The sequence below is a fragment of the Acanthochromis polyacanthus genome, chromosome 15 (genome assembly GCF_021347895.1).
Source record: "Acanthochromis polyacanthus isolate Apoly-LR-REF ecotype Palm Island chromosome 15, KAUST_Apoly_ChrSc, whole genome shotgun sequence".
Lineage (NCBI taxonomy): Eukaryota > Metazoa > Chordata > Actinopteri > Pomacentridae > Acanthochromis > Acanthochromis polyacanthus.
In genome coordinates this window covers 32,096,468-32,120,923 of record NC_067127.1, presented here as the reverse complement: position 1 = coordinate 32,120,923, position 24,456 = coordinate 32,096,468, and the positions used below count along the sequence as shown (strand labels likewise).

At 38.6% G+C, this 24,456-nt stretch overlaps 1 protein-coding gene across 3 annotated transcripts in view; it reads left to right on the top strand.

Annotated features, from left to right (window-relative positions):
* atrnl1a (attractin-like 1a) overlaps nucleotides 1–24,456 on the top strand; it is a 473,108-nt gene that overhangs the window by 435,593 nt on the left and 13,059 nt on the right. For all 3 annotated transcript variants that reach the window (XM_051959750.1, XM_051959749.1, XM_051959751.1), the window contains one exon: nucleotides 11,643–11,757. In XM_051959750.1, coding sequence (XP_051815710.1) covers nucleotides 11,643–11,757 — 115 coding nt within the window. The remainder of the gene's footprint in view (nucleotides 1–11,642; nucleotides 11,758–24,456) is intronic.

The following is a 24,456-nucleotide window of genomic DNA, read 5'->3' as shown; positions in this document are numbered from 1 at the left end:
GATTTTTTGTGAAATCCAATTTTGTTGCGAGTTCTTTCACATTTCCAATTAAATGCGACTTGTATGTGATCTCCTGTGTGAACCTCACACGACCCAAAAGTGTCCGGCATACGCAGAAGAGGACACAACAACGACTCGCAGAGAGCGTGTTCAGTGTTTACGGAAGTAAACATGGACACTAACAGTAGAGCATGTCTGGCCATTTTAAAGTTGTTGTCCAGCCGGAGCCAGCATATTTATAACTTAATCGTTTTAAGGAGAAGGTCAAGAAGGAAGAGAGCCAGGATTTTGGCCCTGGCGTTTTGTGGGGCAGTGGCAGCAACGTCTGTCCAGAGAACTGTGTGGGTGCGGAGTCGCAGCCAGGAGTGATGGATAGTGATGTGAGAGGCTTCACAGATGCGGACTTCATTCAGAATTTTTGAAGACAAGGGCAACCTTTACGTACATATGTGAGCGCCTCTTTTTAACACTCTCACGTCAAGACACACGTCTTCGGGCTGCTGAAGACGTGTTTTGCTTGAACGCAGAATAGTGACGTTTGTCGTGTACCAATGACGTATAGGTCGGATAAATGTGACCTGGCCGTTCAGACTGAAGTCGCATGGCAAAAGATCCCATACCTATCGGAATTAGGACCACATATCCAAGTGGCCTGGGTCGCATTTGAAAAAATCGGATCTGTGTCGTTCAGACTGTCATGAAAAGATCAGATACAGGTCGCATAGGGGCAAAAAACTCAGATTTGGGTCACTTTAGCCTGCAGTGTGAATGTAGCCTTAGTTGCAACTGAAACAGTCATGGCTTCTCAGTTTTGTTGAGGAATGCATAATTGTTTATTTCTTACAAAATTTTGCTAGTGTAGTGTTTATTTTCGGCGACATTTCAAATGAGACACGTAGAATTAGGTGTTTTTAAAAAAATATCATGATTTTAGGCTTAGATTTGATTTATTTTCACACATGCTTAGTTCAGAGACTGTTGGAGAGCTTGTTACTCTGTTTTTACAGTTTCTGGCTTTGAGAACGATTGTAGTTTTTGCAGATTTTAAATAAAACATGTCTTTCAAACCTGTCAGCAGGTTTTGAGGATTGGACAGTTCAACCTCTTCAAAAATTAATTGACTACGTATTGGAAAGAAGCTCCTCAATATGTCATTTTTTAAGTGAGTTTTGTTTTAGAAAAACAAACCCAAAACATTCTTGCACTAAAATTACAGGCCAAAAATGACCCTTTTTTCAGTGCAAACTGTTTAGCATCTGTCTGTGCACAGAGAAGCCTCTAGTCTCCACTCAGTTCAGACGGGTTTGCACTTTAAAACTACGGTAATGAAATGTTTGAATGTCAGATTTTACCAAGTTTAAACCAAGTTATTGTAGTTACATGTTTTTTTTCTATGAGTGGAGCCTTTTAAGCGTCATTATAGCCTTCAATCATGATCCTTTAGTTCAGAGAAGCCAAAATCGGGATTAACATTTCATTAATTGATAAGATCAGATCAACTTTATTTATCTCGGAGGAAACTGTTTTGTCAGAGTGCAATGAACAAAGGTTAGTGAAATATACACAGTTACAGAGAGGTTAGTAATTACAGATGTTTAATTAATTAAGCTGTTTGCGGTCTTTTTTCTCCTAAATCTTTAAAGATTTTTCTTGTTTTTTGCTAATTTTCTCTCCATATGTGGAGGGTGCATGTCTTGATAATAATAATTCTTACAAACTCATTCAAGAACCTTTAAATCTGAGAAAATTATCAGACAAACTGGAAAATAAGAACTATGTGAGCTTTGTTTTTATATCAAGCTGCAAGAAAAGGGGTTGCATAATATGTTTGGGTTAAGTTGCCCTTTTTTTTTTTTTTACTATTAGACACACACACACACATTGCAGTAGTCGATGCCAGCATACCTCTTCATGGTCTTCTTTGTGTTCATGCTCTTCTCCGCCTTCTTCATCTTCTTCATGTTTTCCTTCTTCATCTTCATGGTTTCTTCTACACACTATATAATATGTAGAAATTCATTTTTGTTCTAACTTATTTTGTAGTAACACACAAAAACCAGGAGGTTTAGAGTGAAGACAGTTATTTTAGATGAAGAAGAAAAAACATTTTAATTCAAATTTCATAAACCATGTCTGAGAAATGTAAAACTTGAAGCCTTCAAACTCTGATGCTCAGCAGCTAAATCAACCACCGTTCTGGATTATTTCCAGTGATTCTCTATAGACTGAAGGACCTAAATTGCTCAGTATTGCCAAGCAGCCAATTCCACCATCGCACACAGTCAGCAGAAAGTGTTCTCGGGGCTTCAGTGACACTTGATATTTGAGATCTAAATAAAAGGAGACCCTGATCTTTCACTCTGCCGGGTCAGAACCTCTGCACTCTGCAGCTCCACTTAGCTGCTGTCAGCTGAGGAGGATTTTAAAGTGGACACACTGCTCAGCAGGATTTTACCGCCGACCTCAACGACCACCTGGACTCCACCCTGCTGCTGCTGCTCGGCTTTGTTTCTGCCTCTCTCATCCCTTGCTCTCTCTTTTTTCCTCTCACTTACTTTGATTAGTTCGGGAATGGAGCCAGAGAAAGCTCTTACGCTGCTTCATCATTTACGTTCTCTCTCTCAGAAACACACTCAGTTACACAACTACACTTCCACACACACACATGCTGCGTTCAGGAACACACACATGTCTTGTTGTTTTGCAGAGCAGCCCGTTATTAACCGCTGAGATCAAACAGTCGGGTGTGTGATGTGTTGAAGGCCGAGCTGCTAATTGAAATGTTCTCCAACAACAATGTTTAAAGTATTGACCAGTGGCTTCACTGGTGTAAACTCACCATGCAGAGATAGTTTTATTCCTGTAGCAGTTGTCCTGTAGAGCAGGATTGTTAAAGATGCAGTCCACGGGCCAAAACCGGCCCTCCAGAGGGTCCAATCCGGCCCGTGGGACGAATTGTAAAGTGTAAAAATTACAGAGAAGACATTAACTGCAAATTGTAAATTTGTCAGACGACATCATAAATATGGACGAAGTACCTTTGACGTTTGATCTGCCTCTGACCAGGACTGTTAACAAGACAGGCGCATCATCCGTGTTGTTGAAAACAACAGGCCACGAGACGACGCATTTCACCTGCGTTCTGGCATGCACGGCATCCGGACAAAAACTTCCACCACTGGTGATTTTTAAGTGCATAACTGTGCCTAAAGAACAACTCCCGAAAGGCATAGTGGTCAAAGTTAACACAAGGAATGGTTAACGGAGTGCTACAGCAAGCGCCTGGGAGGACTTTTTCACCGGAAAAAAGCACTGCTTGTTTTGGATAGCATCACAGATTCTGTGAAAGCAGCGATCAAGAAAACAAACTCTATTCCAGCTGTGATTCCTGGAGGTACAACAAAGTATTTGCAGCCACCATCTGTGTGAATCGGGCATTTAAAGCTGCACTCCGGGTTGAGTGGGAGACTTGGATGACAAGTGGTGAGAAGTCATTCACAAAAACCGGCCGCATGCGAAAAGCATCCTTTTCTGATGTCTGTCAGTGGATCCTAACAGTGTGAAGTGCTATGAAAGAATCCACCATCACCAACGGGTTCCGAAAGGCTGGACTGCTACGCAAAGAGAGCAGCGCACCTTCAGAGCCGACTTCACCGGAGGATGATGGTGACACAGAGAGTGAGAGAGATGGAGACAGATGTGACGAAGCGCTTCTGAGGTTGTTCAACTCCGACACTGAAGAAGACGACTTCATGGGTTTCAACGAAGATGATTTGTGATTTCAAACACAGGAGAAATGAAGACAAATAAATACTGGTTATTTTCTCTTGGTTCTGTTCCGTTTTAATCAGCAAAGTTGCTGCCTTGTTAAAAGGCACTGTTAGGAAAGAATCTGTTCAGGTACATACATGTACATTTACAGTTCAAAATCATTCTGTACATGCAGTAAATATCTAATTTTTCAACATAGATATCTGCGGCTTATAACCCGGTGCGGCTTGTATATCTTTTTTAAATTATTTTTTTAAAAAATGGAGCGGATGCAGCTTATATACAGGTGCGGCTTATAGTCCAGAAAATACGGTAATCATAAAGTAAAATACTATATCATTCAGTCCCAGATACCTGGGACAGTAACTAAGCAGTAACTTCCTGGAGGAAACGGCGTCCCAGATACCTGGGACTGAATGTTTTGTTCCTTTGCAGAAACTCTGTGATCTGGAAGTTGTAATGTGTAAATGATAAACTGAGGCATAATGTTGCTGAAATTGAACTTATTTTTCTTAAGAATTTTCAGGGTGTTCATGATGTTTTGTGAAAAGATAATTCCTTAAATGTGAACTTTTTCAGAATGTACTTTTTTGCACTAAAACAAAGGAAACATTAGGAGTTGTGGTTATTTATAGGTTATTATTCTGTGATTTTACTGGTCCGGCCCACTTGAGATGAAATTGGGCTGAATGTGACTCGTGAACTAAAAGGAGTTTGACAGCCCTGCTGTAGAGGCTTAATCACTGTAGAAAAGCAGAGAGGTGCATATTTCTGCAGGAAATTGGATGGATGAAGATGTTTAAACTTACTAATGCATGCACAAAATATGTGTTTCCAGTATCCTCAAGCATGTTGAAATTTCTAAGTGAGTCTAAATTATATTTAAGGGGAGAGAAAACAAAATACACACTTGTGCAAGAATCACATCTCATTTATTTAATACGAGAGGATCCACTCCACTAGCCAGACACTGCAACAGATGTCCTCACATGACCTCTGCTTGACTCTGCAGGTATCTTCAGTTTTTCATTAAGTGTGAACTTTAATGATCTTTTACTCCCCACTAAGCAGTAACTTCCTGGAGGAAACAGCGTCTCATAAACAGGCCGCAATGCAAACATTACTTTGTGGCTTTTGTGGTTTTCACATCAAAGAAGTTAGCGGGTCAGAACTGTACAAACTTCAAACTAAAGCCAGCTGCTGTTGCTCTAGTTTAAAACATAAGCCAGTAAGTAAATAAGAGCAGCAACACGAGCTGTTAATGACCGAGACGTGTTAAGTGTATTTTGCAACAACAGAAACGAGACGCGTTCACAATTTGCAGCGCTAACAAACACCTGTTGTTCATTATGCGTCATTGTTTTTCTCTCCCGTTTCGTTTCCGAAGAAAAAACACAAAATTCTGACTCACCGTTTTGTCTGAGCATCATCTCAATCAGCAGGAAGAACGTTTGCTAATAGGAAGTTCTGGTTGCACACTCGGTTTGTGAGTGAGTGTGTGTGTGTGTGTGTGTGTGTGTTTGTAGTTAGCGGGGAATTCATCATTTCCTGACACTCTGAAAACACTAAACAAACAGAGGAGCCTCCAGCCTCTAATTACGCTGTACGCTCCAGCACTTAAACCTATTAGCACTGGAGGGGATGTTTGCATGTGTGTGAGTGTCGCTGCTGTTTGTGCCAAGGTGGTCCGAGTGCCGCGTTAAGTCGCTAAAGAGACTCGGTGTTGTCCTCTAATTACTCCGTGCATGAGTTTAACACGCCGCTCAGTGTGATTATTTGATCCATTTTCCAAATGTTGTGAAATCTGAAGCCCTCAGAGCTGAAGGTCACCCTCACTGATCGAAAATTTGGAGGGTTTAAACACTTTATTTGCTGTTATTGAGCACAGATGGTGTTTTTTTTCCACAGAGGCCTGTCTTGTGTTCATGCAGTTTGACAGTCGTGCTCTGCTATGCTCATTTCTATCGCATTATTTTACTGTGATAAATTTGTGTGTTTATTATTTAATAATCTTCAGTATCTTTTGTTTTTCTGAAAAGAATTTGACAATTTTGAGATATTTTAGTCACAAATGTGTTAATAACTGTTTTTTTTTTTGCTCATAAAGGCCTCATGCAGAAAATCTGTCTCCCAAAAAATGACTTCCTGTGCAACTAAACTACATTCTCAGTTATATTTTAAAGGAAGTATGTCTCTACCGACGTCTGTGTTTGTTTGTGGCTTATCGCAAACTTGAAATTTGTCACTCAAAAACATAAGGAGAAGTTTCAAACATATTGTGAAAGGGTCATACTTTAACCCAGGGGTGTCAAACTCATCTTAGTTGAGAGGCCACATCCAGTGCAGTTTGATCTAGATGGGCCGGACCAGTAAAGTCACAGCATAATAACCTTTAAATAACAACAACTTCAAATATTTCCTTTTGATTTCGTGCAAAAAAATGTTAACGTTTAATGAACTTTCTTCTTTTTGCAAAACTTTATGAACAAACTGGAATTTTTAAAGAAAAATAAGTGAAATTTCAACAGTATTATACCAAAGATTCACATTGCTTCTGTATTTAGCCTAAATAAAACCTAAATCAAGACAGAACAATCTAAAGCCGTGTTCATGATCAGTGCATCAAGAAGTTATTTACTAAAAACTTATTTCCAAAAAAAATAAACAAACTTAAATCAACTGAAATATGAACATTCAGTGTTCTGGTGGAGCAGAACTTGATTCCAACTGTAACTGGTTTCTGATGTGAGGTCAAGCAACATTTTTTTGTTCTTATTTCTTCCCCACCGGTGACGCCATGTGACTGTTGGTCGCCACTTTACTGAGGAACACATTTTTTTTGTTTGTTTTTGTATCTACATTTAGTTTGTCTAGTGTTTATTCACAGCTATGTTTTAAAGGAACATGTAGGATAATGTGATTTTGATGAAATATCACAACTTTTAGCTTGTATTTGGATTCATTATCTACGATTAGTTCCTAAATTAATCGCACACGATTAGTTTAAGGACTATTGGAAAAGGGATTTTGCAGTTTTTAGCATAGCCTGCAGTCCCTACATTTTTATCTTGTGACTGTTGGTTGAGCCTGAATCAATTTATATTAAAGCAAGACATGTAGAATACAGTGATTTTGATGAAATATAACAATTTTAAGCTGATGTTTTGGTTAATTATCTTGCATGATAAGTTTAAGGACTGTTGGAAGTCCTCAGCCTGCACCTGAATCAATTGCAATGAGGACTGCTGAATTTTTCTGTATTTTCTTCTTTCTTTTTTTTTTTTATTTTTACAAATTTTGGTTAGTCCAGCATTTATTTTTTAGCAATACTTTAAAGGAGACATGTATAATAAAATGATTTTGTTGAAATTTCATGATTTTAAGCTTTGATTCTGATCATTTTGACGCGTGACTAGTTCATCGACTGTTGGAGAATTGAAAATCTGGTGATTTCTGCTCTGTTTTTGCAGTTTCTAGCTTTGATTAAAGGTGTAATTTTGCAAAGATTTTCAAAGATAACATTCATTTTTAAACCTGCCAGCTTTTTTGTGCTTTTGAATATTAACAGGGTTCCCTGGGAGCTTATTACAGGCATTTTATTAGAATATGGAGCTGACAGACTTTGTAATATAAGAAATAACAGCAACATATTGTACAAGTAAGCGTTTTGTATTTGCATCTGGTTTAGACAAGAGGAGGAATGAAAAGAAAGAAAGAAAAAGTGTTGAGATAAAGTTCAAGTTTTCATGTATATTTGTGTATTTGTGTATGTATATTTCATGTATATGTATATATGTGTATTTGTTCACCTTTAACTGCCCCACAGACCACAGAAACTAAACAGGATGAATCTGTGTGACCTCTGTGGTACGGTGTGGCAGGAGGGTCAAACCAGATCAATATCTCAGTGACTCTATTCCTCGTTGAGTTTCCAGATGAAACATTATCCGTCTCATCAGATATCTTTATACCGACAGTAAGACACAGAATATACAGACAGGACAGGACGGTTATTTTAGGTTTACATTTCAATTTACAGTCATTGGTCCATATTTAAAATAGTTACAAAGGAACATTTATTTATTTATTGTTCGTGTACAGTCTTGTGTACAAAAAAGTGTAGAAATGTGTATCGAAATGGTTAAAATTTGGCAGCAAGAGTGCCAAAAAAATCCCCACAAAAAAATGGTGGAATACTTTAAAGTTAAAAAACGATTCAAAAAATGTGAAAATAGCAGAATTTTATTTATTTATTTGCTGAATTTAAGACAGTAAAAGAGTGTACTTTGACATTTCCCAACACCAAATTACCGTTTATAAAAATACTGATTTCTGCAGTAAACATTAAACATACAGTTATGGCCTTCAACACTGTGAGGCGTTCAGGGTCAATGACAAAAATGTGATGCATTCAGGGGCAGAATTCAAGGACAGCAATCAACAGTGTGAGGTGTTCAGGGACTGAAAACAACAACGTGAGATGTTCATTGTCAACATACATATAACAGAAAACAAGTTGATGCGTTCAAAGTCAAACGTCAACATCATGATGCATTCAAGGTCAGCAATCAACAGTGTGAGGCGTTCAGTCAACATCATGAGGCTTTCAAAGAAAACCGACAACACCATTCAGTTACTAAGTTAAGATATATATTGACACTTTTATACTGCGACTTTACTACATGTTTAATTTAATAAATTTTGTAAACTAACTTTTTTTTACCACTTTCAATCCTTGTACACCTACATACTTTTTATGTGAAATAACATACATTTTTTATATTCTAATATAATTTTGTTGATTTTTCTGATTTAAATACAGTAAAAGAAAAAGAAAGAATTACAAATGAAGGATATTATTAACTTTTTGTAAAAATAGTCATTTTTGATATGGACATTATTATCTGTTTTGGTATGCTTTTTAGCATGTAAAATAAGACTTTTTAAAATGTGATTTTACTCGCTATTATCTAACAAAACTGAGCAAATTTGTATAACAGTTGAAAATATAATATTTCCTATTTTTCAGTCCTTAATATTTATATTTTTCTTTAAAATAACATCAAATATCTGTTTAAACAGACTTTTTGTGAAGGAAATATCTGTAAAATGATAATAAATTGTTTTAAAAATGGCAGTTAAAACTATTACAAAACATAGATTTTTTTAATGTGCGTGTATTTGAAAAAAGTAAAAAGCTTGACTGCAGAGCTGAGGGTTTATGTGCTGCTCCTATGATGGATGGAGCTGGAGGGTTTTTTTTTTTTTTTGAGAAAACCTGCAACTGTATTTCTGGACTGTATGAATAGGGACACATACAGTGAGTATTGTGGATATGACAGCTGATACGTACCTGTGAACACTCACCTGGAGAGGCAGATAGGATGCTTTCCTACCCGTCTACATCAGCAGCGCAGCAGGTGGAGCTCCACAGGCCACCGGCGAGCCTCCTTCCTCCAGCTGGGAGCTCTGCTGTAGGGGGATCTGGGCAGCACAGCAGGAGTCCTGGATGCCTGCAGCATCCTTCAGATAGACCGGCTGCTGGCTATGGATAGGAACATTATGTACCTTCACATGCATGTATACAAAACACTCCTACACGCTGCTGCTGCTGTCAGCATCTACCAGGATATCAGAGTGTAAATGAATAAAATGTCACTTTTTCATGCAGTTTGCCAAGTCAAGTCACTATTATTTATAAAACATCTGCTGCTGAGCTAAAGAGCTTCACTGTGAATAAAAAGAACATGATCAGCATTAAGAATAAACCTAACAAGTTTCAATATTGTGGTTAAGACTATGTGGTGTTATTTATCATGGGAATTTACCAGAGAAGTTTGCACATTATTGATGTAAACCCAACGGTGGCCGACAAGGGCATACGCGCCGCAAACAAAAAAACGCAATACAAACGGCCAAAATGCAATACAAATGGCCAAAACGCTGCAAACACAGGAATGATGCAAACTCAAAAACACATAAAACAAATGCAACAGAGAAATGCTGCAACAAAAAAACGATGCATTCACAGAAACGCTGCAAAACCAAAAACACACAAACCGACAAAACAAATGCAAAAGGGAAATGCTGCATACAAACCCCGAAACAACTGCAAGAGAGAGACGCTGCAAATTCACGAAAGGTCGCCAGGCCACTAGGGGGAGCTGACCATACGGAAGGGACTGATCTTTTATACGGACAGGAAATACCCAGGAGGAAGTTGCAAAAGAAGACAGCGGGATAAGAAAATTTGCAAACACTTGGAGAGGAGAATAAAAAGGTATGTTTTCCCTTACGTCTTTTTTAAACACTCGGCCCTAGTCTCTTACAGTATTATCCAACAGCAGCAAATTTACGTAGCAAATATTACCGTGCGTCTGTCTAGCAGACCGTTGCTAGGGACGCCATTCGGCGTCCTGGTGGAGGGAGACTGGAGTTGGCGTCCCTAGCAACGGTCTGCTAGACAGACGCACGCTAATATTTGCTACGTAAATTTGCTGCTGTTGGATAATACTGTAAGAGACTAGGGCCGAGTGTTTAAAAAAGACGTAAGGGAAAACATACCTTTTATTCTCCTCTCCAAGCGATTGCAAACTTTCTTATCCCGCTGTCTTCTTTGCAACTTCCTCCTGGGTATTTCCTGTCAGTATTTCCGTATGGTCAGCTCCCCCTAGTGGCCTGGCGACCTTCCGTGAATTTGCAGCGTCTCTCTCTTGCAGTTGTTTCGGGGTTTGTATGCAGCATTTCCCTTTTGCATTTGTTTTGTCGGTTTGAGTGTTTTTGGTTTTGCAGCGTTTCTGTGAATGCATCGTTTTTTGTTGCAGCATTTCTCTGTTGCATTTGTTTTATGTGTTTTTGGGTTTGCATCATTCCTGTGTTTGCAGCGTTTTGATCGTTTGTATTGCGTTTTTTTGTTTGCGGCGCGTATGCCCTTGTCGGCCACCGTAAAACCCTACAAAACGGTTATAAAATACTACCTTACTTAATACATTCAAAAGAGACCCTCCAGGATTATTAATCATAGGGATTTATCTGACAACATTTTACAGATTTTTAGAAGACTTTTTCTCCTTTTTTATTACAAACAATAGCTAGTAAAATTATACTTTAAAATATATATATAATCATTTGCATGTTAAATGTCAAAAAGCAAGCCAAAGCTGTAAATCATGTCCACATTACACATTTTTAATTTTACAAGTAACATTTTTTAATAGGCTGCTCAGTCTTTGTATCATTTCCGACAGATAAAATCTTTAATAAAAAAATGACCTTGCGCTGAGCACAGGCGTGTGCTATGCATGTGTACATTACATATGGATACCGAATCACGTTACCGAAATATGTAGCAGGCGGCAGGAATTAAAGGGGCTCAGAAACACCTCCACAATGTAATCAAGTGTTCCTTGTATCATTTCCGACAGATAAATCCTGATAAGTCCGTCTTTGAATAATGTTGCGCACAGACAAAGGTACGCCAATCGTCGCATAACTCCGCTGCGTTCCTTGGCGGAGTATCAATGTTTTTTTTCATTTACTTCGTTAATCAAGGAGCAGACACCAAAGAACCATCAGGTTCCACTGATTCCATCGACCTACAGTCATTTCACTAATTAACATTTCACTTTTTTACCGCATTTAAATCTGCTAAAAAAGCACATATATTTTTTTAAAAATGTATTTTTCAGATATTTGCCTTTATTTTGACCGCTAATTGTGATTTTCCAATGATATTCCAGCATTTTTAAACATATTTTATTCACTGTTTATACAGGATTTTTAAAGTTTTTTTTACAGTGTGCTAATGTTCTGTTCAGTGTGAACTTGTTGCATACTTACCTGTTCATCCTTGTTGTGTGTTCTGTTTGCAGTCGGTGCCGAAGCCCATCGCTATGGAGCCGTGCTGGGGCAGCGGAGCAGGAGTTCTGACGGTGCTACTTTACCTACCAAGAGTCCCGTCTGGGATACCTCCACCTGGGCAGTCTGGTAAAATTCACACACAGTACATAAATAACATATAACATGCTAGTTTAACTTAGAATAAATATACATATTTTTTATTTTCAAAAAAGTCTGCAGTATGTTCTTTTGGCTGGAGCACAGTTTGGTGTCATCAGCATAGTCTCAAACTTACTTGGTGCCATATTTTGCTAAAACTACTTAAGCGAACTGATTACGATTTAATTCGACGCTGGTTTGTTTCTTGTTTTGGAGGAATATATTCAGTGATGTGAAAAAATTAGGACACCCCATTAAATATTCAGGTTTGTTATTTATAAATGTTCACATATCACATATGATATGTTTACATATCATATTAAGAAATGTTTGCAATCTTGTTTTTATTCATCTCTGGAAAAGAGAGTGATTTAACTACAGGTAAACAACAAAAATTAATCTTGTTTTACTCAATCTAAAAAAAATATCTACAAAAATGCATAGTCTAACTGAGGAAAAATTAGCACATCCTAGTAGCTAGTGTTACCCCTTTTGGCTGAAATAATGACCAGTCTCTGACATCGCTTTGAGAAAGTTTGCCCCGCTCTTTAAAGCAGAATTCTTGAGCTGTGAGATTTTTTGGTCTTTGCTCTCTCTGGTAAACTTCAGTTTGGCCTCCATGTTCCTCTAAGAGAGCAACAGTTTCCTTTCATGAAAGTTAAACTTCTGCAGTCTCTTTCGGATTATAGAGGCATGCACTTTCACATGACATTTTAGGGAGGTTTTGGAGACTTCTTTTAGCATCTTGTGGTCTGCTCTCAGTGTGAACTTGCTCGGATGGCCACACCTGGGCATGTTGGCAGTTGTTTTGAATGTCCTCCATTTGTAGACTATTTTCCTAACAGTGGAATGGCTGATTTCAAATTCTTTTGAGATCTTTTTAAACCCCTTACCAGACTGGTAAGGTGTTACAATCTTCTCTCTTATGGCCTCAGAAGGCTCTCATCATGGTGTTCATTCTCACTTCAACAGTTAGGAAACTAAATGTCTGAGCCTCCTTCAAAATGCTGAGTAACAATGTTCTAATGATGTGCACCTGATGTGATACATGCGATTGTAGTCCTTTTAAAAAAGTCTTTTCTTCTGCTTTAATTGCTTAGTTATATTACTTGAATCTCTCAGTATTGTTAAAATTGATATTAAACATCCATATGTCTAAATGCGTAAGAAATCTGACTGTAGTCTTTAGAGGTTTGTATAATCTTTATAGAGCAGAAACTGTGTATTTTGTGCAGTGATTCTGAAAAGGTAGATGTGCATAATGACCAGCTGCAGACACTATTTAACTGTGAGACTCCAGGCGCAGCTAACACCACTTTTATATGATTGAATGTAACAAATATCAACTGTCATACTGTTTATTTCTCTGCTTTCATTCCGTCGTCGCCGTCGTTGTAAACTGTCAGCTGTCTCCGAGCCGTAAAATCCCACGTCTCCATTATTGCAGGTTCACAGAGACGCTGTGTGATCCTTTTACAAACAGAAAAAGAGTCCAGCCATAGCGAGCCGTGCTGCTCGTTGCCTCATGGCAGCTTCCCATCAGCTTTTTCATGTGCAACAGGCTCCGGCGTTTAAACAAAAGTCGAGAAAATGCACCAAAACATGATGAGATCCAAGGCGTCATCAAAAGCGTCTTGATGTTTCCTGCTCAGTAGAAGCTGTTTCATGGCCCAAAGGTTCCATTTTCAGTCCCTGCAGGTCAAATCTTCAGTCGAGGCAGAACAAAAACTTTGTTCTTTCAACTTGACAGTGCCGCTAGTTAAATGCTAAAATGTAAACGTAAAGCTTTGGCCTCAGGAGGTCTTATGATCTCTGAATCTGTGGAGGGTTTCTCTTACGTGAATTTGCATTACTTTCATGTGAGACTGCAGCTGTCAGTTGTTTTCATAATGCAGGAATCTACCAGTTAATCCATTAATTACTCAAATAATCAGATATTTTTTCTGTATTAATGTGCCCTAGTAAATACACAACAAGAAAAGCACTCAGAGAGCGTCAAAGCTGCTCAGTCGTGTGATTTCCAGATGAAATCTTTAAAAAAAATTGTGGTCGGCAGCGGTCAGTTTGTTGTAGGATTGCAATACTGATTTAATCGATACTGCTTGACTTTTTTTTAAAAATATAAAATCAGACAAAAGTTTTTTTTTCCTTTCTCCCTGTTCATGACACAAGACAATAAGAAAACATTCTGTAATATAAAAGAAACAGCTTAGACTCTCACTTCAGTCGAGTTTTTTTCACCTAAAGATCTACCTATGGATTAAAATGCATAAAAAAAGTGTAACACTCGATCAAAACATTTCCAATCATAGCATCAATCACATTTTACAGAACTGGACCTGCACACCATCATCTAAACACTACTTATAGGCTGTTGTGTGTCACTGTCTAACTTCTAAACTTGTTTTACTGGAGAAAAACAAATATAAAGCACAGTATTTTTGTATTTTCAGCAGGAAGAAATGTGCATATTATCAGCTCAATATCTCCTTAGTGTTTCATGAATTTTCCCATTCTGTTGGAGATTTTCCAGTTCCACCTGCAGCAGTAGTTTGTTCCTCTCCATGTTAGAATGTTGTGCTATGAGCTGCTTCTTAGTGAACGTTGAGGTTGGTCTCTTATCCATCCAAAGGCTCCCACTGTTAGTGAATCTTTGATACAAAGAATCCTACACTGTTCTGCAGGTACATCCAAAAGTAGAAACCAAGTGAGCAGCAGCGTTTTGCTTTTTCCCCTGCAGTCACTAAATGTTAAATTGAGCACAAGTAGCTCAGGAAGTCATAAAGTTTACAGAGTCAGTCAGCCAGTAAAGTACAAATCTGTTGCTGGATTTACCGTAATCTTGGTTTATTCTGTACTTGAACACTTAGAGGTTTTGTGTTCTGGATGCACTGAGGATGCAGTTGGGTTGTAAGCAACTATAATCGGTGAAAAACAAAACACCTGCTGGGACAAATCCTGCTTAAAGACAACTTTTTGAATGTTTAGGTAGCACAAAACTGGTCTGGTATTTAAATAAACTGGAAAAAAGTCACATTCTACCAATGAATTGTTGTAGAAAAGCCACTGCTTCAACCCAAGAAGCAGAAAAAGACCACCTGCTTGCATCAGTTTACAGCATGTGGTTTAAATCTAAATGTTTTATATTGTGATAGCAGAACGTCCTTACTGCTAGCGTGTTCTTCCAGCAGAATAATGCATCATTCAGAAAACCTCCTAACATATGGCACCTTGAAGTCGGTCTGATGTGGTCAGACCTGCCTGGTTTTCCTCCAACACTCACTGTTGGATCAATTGTTCCCTTCAATGAGACATCCTGACTGAGCTCATGTTGCTCTGTCGACGGGCGACACGTGATATCCCCCCGTCGCTGCAGCCGACCACCGAACGGCTGCGGAAATCACCGAAAAGACAGCAGCACTTCCCTCGCAGGCCCGACCGAGACCTTTATGCAGCGTCAGCACCGAGCCGATCTCCTCCTTCAGCTCGTCTTCCACCTCAGTCGACCTCTCAGTGCTCGCTCATATACGTTTAGTCTCCCTTCGTGTTTTCCTTCCCTCCCCTGCAGCTTTGTGGGCTGTCAGTGAGTCTGTTGTTGGTTTTGGTCTTCGTAGAGTGGACTGCATGTAACTTTAGCAGGCGTTAGAAGCTTCAGTTCCCTCCAGGCAGGAAGCAAAAGACTTCGACTTCGCCTGAAGGAGGAAACGAGCAGCACAGACGGAAAATGAAGCACTTTGCAAGAACAATCATTCTCCTTAGGTCGAAGGAGTCTTTAAAACGTGGCAATGGTTGCCGTCGTCTAATTCAGGGAGAGGAAAGTGTCAGGATAAGAGCATAGAAGACAGAAAATGAAAGGTTTGAAACATCTAGAGGCAATTATGAAAGTAAAATATAACTGTGGAGAAGCTAATGGTGATAAAAATGCATCAGAACAAATGAGGGAACAGTAAATTGTTCAAACACTCCAAGAAATTATAAGTGAGTAGTGTGTCAAGTATGTCAAATATCGTGCTAAATTACAAAAAACCCAATTATTTTTCTGCCATTTATCTGGGTTGCAGTGGCAGCAGACAGAGAAAGGTAGTCCTTTTCTCTAGCAGTGATTTCCAGTTCCTCTGCTTGACTTATTTGATGCAGGATGAAGGTATAAACCTACCATTAGTTATTTCATGCAGCTTTCTCCTCTGTTTCTGCGACTTACGTGTTACCGTTTTCAAAATCGACTTCACTCTAGGAAACAACGGTAACCACCTCCATGCAGCAACCGACCACAAACGAAAATTTCAAATTTCGCAGAGGATTTTGGTCATGCGCTGCTTGTTTTTTGGGCAAAATATGTATTTTTTTTAATCATTTTCGCCTCCAAGCATGCAAACATTCCACTAGAACAATACCACTCATTGCTAAGGGAACACCAATGATGCATACTTAGCTTAGCTCCACCCAAAGACGACGGTGATTGGTCTGAATAAATACAAGCAATCCAGGTTGTTTAAATTCCTTCTAAAGCAGAATTATACCAGGGTGCAGCCAGACCATCATGTGCTCGAATCAATGTTGCTCAATGCTCAACTAAATGTGGCCCCACTGAACAGAAATTGCTCATGGCTTATATAAATTAAATTCATTTTAGCTCCAGCTTTTACCAAATAAAAGCAGGTCTTGGCAGAATAATTTGCTTAACATTTTAAAAATATACTTAAAAATCACAAAGGCAGCAAAACAGTTGACACCTCTAAATGAAAGGCTGGACAGATAATTACACTAGCTGAACCCAAAAAGTACAGCAAATCTATTAGAAGTTGCATTAAAAATGGAAGAAAAAGGTAATTTCACATGATAAAATACCCTAATGTAAAAATGGTAGGAAATTTTATTTTAAAAAAAAACTTCAATATTTAGCTCTAGGTTGTTTTATTATGGTTAATGTACATTTTTAAAGTGATTTTACAGAAAGACAACCTTTATAGCTGGGCGAAGAAGAAGAAAATGGTGAATCACGTGGAATCGACATTGTCAAACAGTTTGCAAAAGAATGGGTAGAGCAAATCTATGTCCTCTCTTCTATTTTCCATATTTTGATGACACTATCAGTCTTGTTGGAATGTCTCACTCTACCTCATATTATCAGGATCAAACAAATTCCTTTTACTGTTTTCCATCAGTCAGTTTGTCCTCTTGGTCAGCAGTAACAGCTAGCTAAATATCTAGCTTCTACTGCTGAGAAAAAAGCTAACATTAGCATGGAATATTAAATAGAAATGGTACCATTGATGTTTAAGCTGAGCCAATCATGCCTTTGAGATTTATTTACCTATTAATGCATAAATATGTAGCAGAAAATTGTAAAAGTTAACCTTCATTTTTCAAAAAATTTTGAAGTCCAAATGTCCTTCAGTTCTGGAAGGACCCTCATAGTGTTGACAAACCCAATTAAACCGGGGCATTTAAATTGATCCTGTGTCCATGTATCGGGGTGAAATTACTGTTATTTCACTGCTGGTTTTCACCATCTCACACTACCTGGTGTTTTAACCATTAGCTCATCACTGGAGGAGCAGACTCATTTTCAGGAAATTAGGGGAGATAAGAGGCTCGTGCTCTCTGGAGGCCTTTCTGTTGTTTTCTCCCCATCGAACCACTGAAATCACAGTCATTGTGAAGTTGATGTCTGTGTGTGTTTTAGCAGTGATCGGATCGCAGGGACGCTACACTCGACTTCAAAAAGGGCCACATGAAAGCGTTAGCAACCTAAAAATCGCCCACCCATCACATGCTCTCCACCCCGAGCTCCCCGGAGAGGCTCCCGGTGGGGTCAGACAACAGGCCTCCATTGATGTTAGCATGTTGGAGCGTGGAGCCACTGCAGGCTAGCTCCGCCCACCCTCGCTGGGAGACACTTCAAGAGGAATCCTCGATGAGCGAGCCTATTTTAGCGCTACTCTTTCTGCGCTTTGTTTTCTTCTGCTTCGCTCGGCTCCCCCGAGGTGTTACCATTAACTGACCCTTTACATGTAAGAGGGAATGTTTCAGAAGAGTACAGAAAAAAATCAAATAAAAAACAGGCTGCGGCTTCTTCTCAGCTGCCAATACATCATTTTTCTTTCTTCTCATAGTCCAGCACTGTTCGTGGAGCGTCTAGAAACTTGTACATGTTTCCTTCACATGTGGTTTTCTTTATATGAGTCACTGCAGCATTGAGACTTGTCATGTCAGGCTGATGTGCAGCTTTTTAGGCTTAGTTTTCAGCATTTAAAGTCCAGCAGCAAACACATTTAGTTGTATTCTTTCCCTGGATTAAAACATTTTAACTACACTGTAAAAAAAAAAAAAAATCCTAAAAACAATCAAATGTGCAATAAGGAAAAAGTGATACATGACAAAAATGGTAAAGAAGGTTTATTATTTGAACCTAAAATGCAGTTCTGCTTCTTACTCCACATTTTCACTGAAGGACAGAAATGACACAAGAACCAAGTGATGAGATTTTGGTAGTGATGTGGCTTATAGTCTGGATCCACCGATTTGTTAAGGATTTCTGTATCATTGCAAGATAGCGGCATGGCGTCACTGTAACCATGACAACAAGTGAACACTACGTCAGCTGCCTGCTGATGATCAGATGATTGCCATCCTACTACAAATTCACCACTGCGGACTTATCAGGACTTATCCGTCAGAAATGATGCAGAAGCAGTTGTGGTGATTCCAATCTGTATGTTCTGTATGTACCTTAAATACAGTAAATAGATGTATTTGCTAAATACACTTGTGCAAAAGTAGCCACCTGTAAATAACAGACAAATGACGGACAGATTATTACATAGGATGAACAGAAAAATAAAGTAAATCTATCAGAATTTGCATTAGAAACAGGAAGGGATGACCAATTTCACGCAATAACATCTTTTAAGAACAGAAATTACTACCACAAAATGCCTGTAAAAATAGTTTAAATACAGCTTTATTTAATAATTAATTGTTTAATTTACTTATTTACAAACTAAACTTAAAAATGATAAAGTTATATAATGGAAGGTTGCAGGTTATTACATAGGCTGAACAGAAAAATACAATCAATGCATCAGAATTATATTAAAAATCCATAATTTAAAATCTCAGTGCAGAAATTGTCGTAAACTTACCACAAAATGCTGTAAGAACCTATTTTGTACTGTTAAACAGCATTTATGTTGGTCTATGTACCACACATATGGTATAGGTACTAACTGACTTATTAATTTCCTTTTTTCTTAAATAAACTTAACAAAAAAAAACCCATATAGGTAGCACATATGCAATAGTAACAATCTTTAATTATAAGGCCTATAATGGTAGCCCACAGGTTATCCCAACTCTCAACAGAATAACATATTTAATATATTAGAATTTGTATTGAAAATGGAGGAAAAATGGCAAATTTCAAATGATAACATTTTTTTTGGCACAGAAATTGTAGTAAAGTTACCACAAAATGCTTGTAAATCTGTAGTTTTCAGCAGTTTTTTTTTTTTGGCTAACGTCCATTTGTAGTTGTTTGGAGTGATTTTTAAAATCTGAAAATTTCTAGTAAATAGTTTTGAAAAAGTACAGTTAAAATGGTATAAAAATCAGTGTACCGTACCTGTGCAGTCTATGTGTTAGCATGCACCACAGATAAGGAGACACAAGTTTTGACCTCGTGTCAAAGGAAACCTGTTTATTTATTGTTTCGGTCCTTCAGACCAGCGTCTGGTAGAGGAATAGATGCTGGTAGATGGTATTTTAAATGGTGTTTTGATATATCTGATGTGGTTTTCGGCCCCTTTTCGGCGGTGCAGGTTAGATGGAGTGCAGGATCGACTGGCAGATTGTTCAAGCATTAGCGGTAATGCGGGGGTTGAGCAGAAAGCGGAAGCCTGAAGGCAGAGCTCTCCATTTTCCAGTCGATCTGAGTTTGAACCCTCATGTGTGTTTATGAGCTTTGGATGGTGACCACAAAATGAAGCTGCAGATACAAGCAGACATGTTTCCTTCATATTAAAAGGAAGCAGGTTTGCTTGTTTGATCATTTGATGTTGTTCTGTTTGTCACACATGGAAATGTTGCTCAACGGCTACAGCTCCATTCTTCTCTATGCAGTCTGTTTCCAACATATCTGGAACCTAAAGTCTAATATCGATAAACATCAAAGTTAGCAGTTCCCAAACTTTTGAGCCTATAAACCTCCCCAAAAATGCTGGCGATTGGAGCAAACAAACAAACCGTACATGTGCAGTAATAGGTCTATCCAAATATGCATTATTCCAAAAACAATCTGCAACATTCCAATAACTGTTGCACCTGAAAGAGATTGCAGAATGGTGGAAAATATCCATCTTATAAAAATGCAGTAATTTTAAATAACTGAAATACATTTTCTAGCCTTAATTTTGAATGAATTTGCATTTTCTTTGGCTTTTTAGTTTTCAATGAAGGATATTTACATGTAGAAAAACAATGAATACACTGAAGACCATTCAATGGATAGATAGAATGTTAATCTGTATTTTGACAGATCTGAAATACTTACAGACATTATACACTACTGAAAACACATTTATTTAAACAAAAACCTCTATAGTTATAGAAGATAGCTCTCATCCAACAAATCTATTTAAAATTAAAGAACCTCTTTTACTGTTAATTGTCATTAAATGCGTCTAAGTTTAGAAATGTAAAGTAAGAAACTTCAATTTACCAGTTTCATTTATTGAATAAAAAGGAAAGTGACATTGAAAAATATATTTGTGAATGTATTTTAACAGTGTTTCTATGTGCCAAAAGAAAAAAGTGGAATTGTTCTCTTTTTTTTAAATATGAAAGTTTTATGGTTACTCTCTTGTACTGACTTTTCAGGTTATTACACATTACACAAATAAATCACAGTCTAGATTTGTTTTTTATTAATAATTATTCCCAAAAACTTTTTTTAGACAAAAGAAACACATTTTGATGTCCTAAAAACACTCAAAAACGTGTGAAAATTTGCACATGCCATGGCTGGCGAAAAATGTGATATTTTAGGTGAATGGCTCGATAGCGCCCTCTGCAAGTATTAAGATTCAGCCCCTGGTATCCATCTGACCTACCAAAACTGAGTACACATATGTAACTTGTCAGTATGCACAAAAAGCCTCCTGCACAAACACCCAAAACCCAACAGGAAGTTGGCCATTTTGAATTCTGATTTGAGTTTTGAGTTTTACAGTGAGAGCATAACACCAGAAAAATAACACAAAAGCTTAACAGCCATAATATTATTCTTCAATGCTGATTTAACATAAATAGCAGAGTACATACAAGTAAACTTCATGTATAAACTTAATGTATATCTGTTTGTACGTAGCAACATTTTCCCACTGTTTTGTCAAAAACATGTCACAAACACACTGTTTATAATCTTTTCTCTTTGTTTTCTGGAGACCATCTTGGTGTCTTGTGAGGTCCAACTTGCTCTTTGGGAACTTACTGATCTAAGAACTTCAATAATTCTGCAACTCAGGACTTTTACTTAGATTCATGGCGGCTGTTTTTTGCAGCGTTCTGCATTAGTTGACTTGTGAATGTGAAACTCTCTCTTGGTGCGTCTCTACAGGTTGGTCTGAGTGTGATGAGATTACAACCAGCAGCAGCAGAGGAGGCCTCTAAGCTCTTGTGTGACTTTTGGTTTCGCTCTGATCTGGCGAGACGGAAACACGTAGATTGCTCTGTTTACAGATAAATCAAATTCTTTAATAAAAGAACCACTTTTGGTGCAATAATTCAACCAGGAATCCTGAAATTGACAAATGAAGGCTGCCTGATAGCTGTTGTCAGACGAATCGCATCAGACAGCTAACACATGGTGACTCTCAGAGGAAGAGGACAGCTTGACCACTGAGCGACAGTTTGACTGATTTAAAGGCACAGCGGCCTGGCGTGATGGACAGAGTGGCAGAGGATCACTGACAGGATGGGTGAAAAAACAGAAAAGAGGGGGAAAAAATGGGGGAAGAGATCTTATTTTTGGCTGCACTTTCCTTCCATCTCGACAGCTCAGTTCGCTTTATTATGTCAGCTTTGTGCTCTGCCTCCTGCAGCTGCTTCATTTTTTTATTTGGAATAAAGTGGGACTCAGTCAGTGGTATTAATGGATTTACTGGGATGCTCATATTCTCAGTTCAGAGTTTTTGAGGAGGAAATAAAAAAGAGACTGTGGGCTACATTTTCTTCACTCCGGAGCTTAGATAGTGGGTCAATAGAGACGGAGGCACAGCAGTATTCACCGCCGCCTTTTTCCTGCGCTAATCTGGCTATTCAGCAGCAGAGATAGACCCCAGAATATCTGAGAACGAGAGGGGGGGGGGGGGGGGGGGGATACAGGTACTGTAAGATGTGAGTAAAAATAGAGACTGGAGGCAGAAAAGAGGTATTAGAGGAAGATCTGAGTTCCTGAAAAGACAAACAGAAAGTTGGAGATCCATCAGGGAACACGAAGAGCCGGAGAAAAGTGACTGAAGGAGCCGTTAAACGAGTGCAGTGGGTGGTAAGAGTCCGCGGTGACACCCAATCACCCACAAAACCAGATTTGCATATTGCGAAACAAAGACGGTGAGTCGTCGTGGGAACACTTTGATAAATCCGGCGCTGGTTTCCAACATAATCCCTCTTTCTCTGGCTTCTCCGCTCCCTTTTACAACATCATTATCTTCCCGTTCTTTGTCTGTCAGATTCTCTCTGGTTACATTTCCATTAAAATGCTGGACAGGTTTTAGGCGAAATTTCTGCTAAATACGACGTGAAACTGCCTGAATATTTTTAATAGGACGCTGCGTAATAAACTGAGCAGCAGGAACTAAAGCCTCTTTCACATATGCACTACTTCCTGTTAATCTGATGGGATCTGAATATGCTGGTTTCATGTTTGTATAAAAGTCACCTGTCTGACGTGATGAAAAATCCATAATATGAATTGCTCTCAGATCAAACCTGTCTCCATGATCGGGATTGTGAAGGAAAAATTACTCTTTCACCTTTCTATGGTCATAATGGCCTTTAGAGATCAGATATCGTTTGTTCTGAAGTAACTAAGCAAGCTAGTTGCCTCCTTATTTGTCTGTAATCTAAATCTGATCTTCTCCCAACTACAGTATAAACCCAAAAATCAGAGAGAATCCTTAGAAGTGATGCTGGCGTTGCTTGCATGTACTGCTGCTCTGTCAGTGTCACTTCTTCTGATATCAGTAAATATTACTGATAGTCTCCAGTGTGTCTCAGTTTCTGCCTTGACATTGCTGAACTTCCACAACAGGGATCGTTTCTAATTATAAAACATCAGTTACTGCTGTACTGCATTCATATGAACAGTCTATGTAGTGCTAAATTCACAAATCCACCTCCCTCTACAGCCTTCTCATTCCATATTCTCTCTCCTGACGCAGCATCTTTAGCCTCCTGCTGTATCATTCTCACTTTGGCGGTCTTCCTACAGGCAGAGAAAAATAGATCGACTTTACTATCCATCCATGGACAGGAAATTGATTTTAGTCATTTGCATTAAAATTAGAAAAGATACCCCTATGAAAGAAAAAATGTCTAATGGGAGATAACACTTTAATGAAAAAACTTGGATGAATTAATTACAGCTCAGTTGACTTATTTGGCTCCACTCTTGTCTAATTGCACAAAGAAAGCATTCATATCTTAAGCTGCTTTCATAACTGCTCACTTGATCGGCGAAGGTCAGAATGTTTATATATGTTTATTATGTTTAAAGGCTCACGGCATCAGTAAAATGGAAGCTGTTAATGAGCCCGTGTTGTTGGATGGTTGAAAATAGAAGCACATCTGTTCTGTCACATCATGGACTGTATATAAAGAGATGAACATAGTGGCCGTTAAGTTAAAGGGGCACCGAGGAAGATTTTAGCTGAAATGTAGCGTTGCCTACATTTCCCGTGAGCCTCGGCGCGCACTGTCGCAAACCGTCATAAACGAGCGAGCAAGCCTCAGGAAAGCCGGCGGAGTTGAAATCATTGTTGAACAATAACGTGTGTAAATGACTCCGTGGTCTAATGTTGTAAAACCGAGTTGTCAAAGCTGCTCCGAGCTACGGAGTTAACCGAACATTAGCCAATACCCACACAGTGTTTTTGCCACAAAGTTAGTCAACTAAACCAGTCACAGTCAAACGAATCCCATAGTCTACTTACCACACATCGCAAACAACACACACAAAAGACAAAAGAATTGTATCAAACTTACAAAGAGCTAAACTTACATACCTGGGAGAAGCACAGCCAGCTCGGCATCTGTTTTGATTCCTTTTTGCTCCTGGAATTCTCTCCACCTCTGAAATGCCTGTCCAAGATGAACTTTTCTTTTGCTTCGTTGTTGATCTGACAACCTTTTTGCTTGCAGACTTTGCTCCGTTCTCTTCCTTTTGCGCTCCATGTGTGCCGTCTTCTCAACCAACTCTCCACTCTGCTACTGCTAAAAACAACTAGCTCCGCTCTGCTACACTCCGTCAGCGCACGCGCACCGTATTTGCTGTAAATCGCTCCATCTCTCACAGGAAATTCTGGATGAGTTGACAAAAAATTACTTAAATACAAATATTTACAAAACCAAAATGATTCATGAATCAAAAATGGGGGCATTAATAAGTGTAAATAACGAAGATTCATC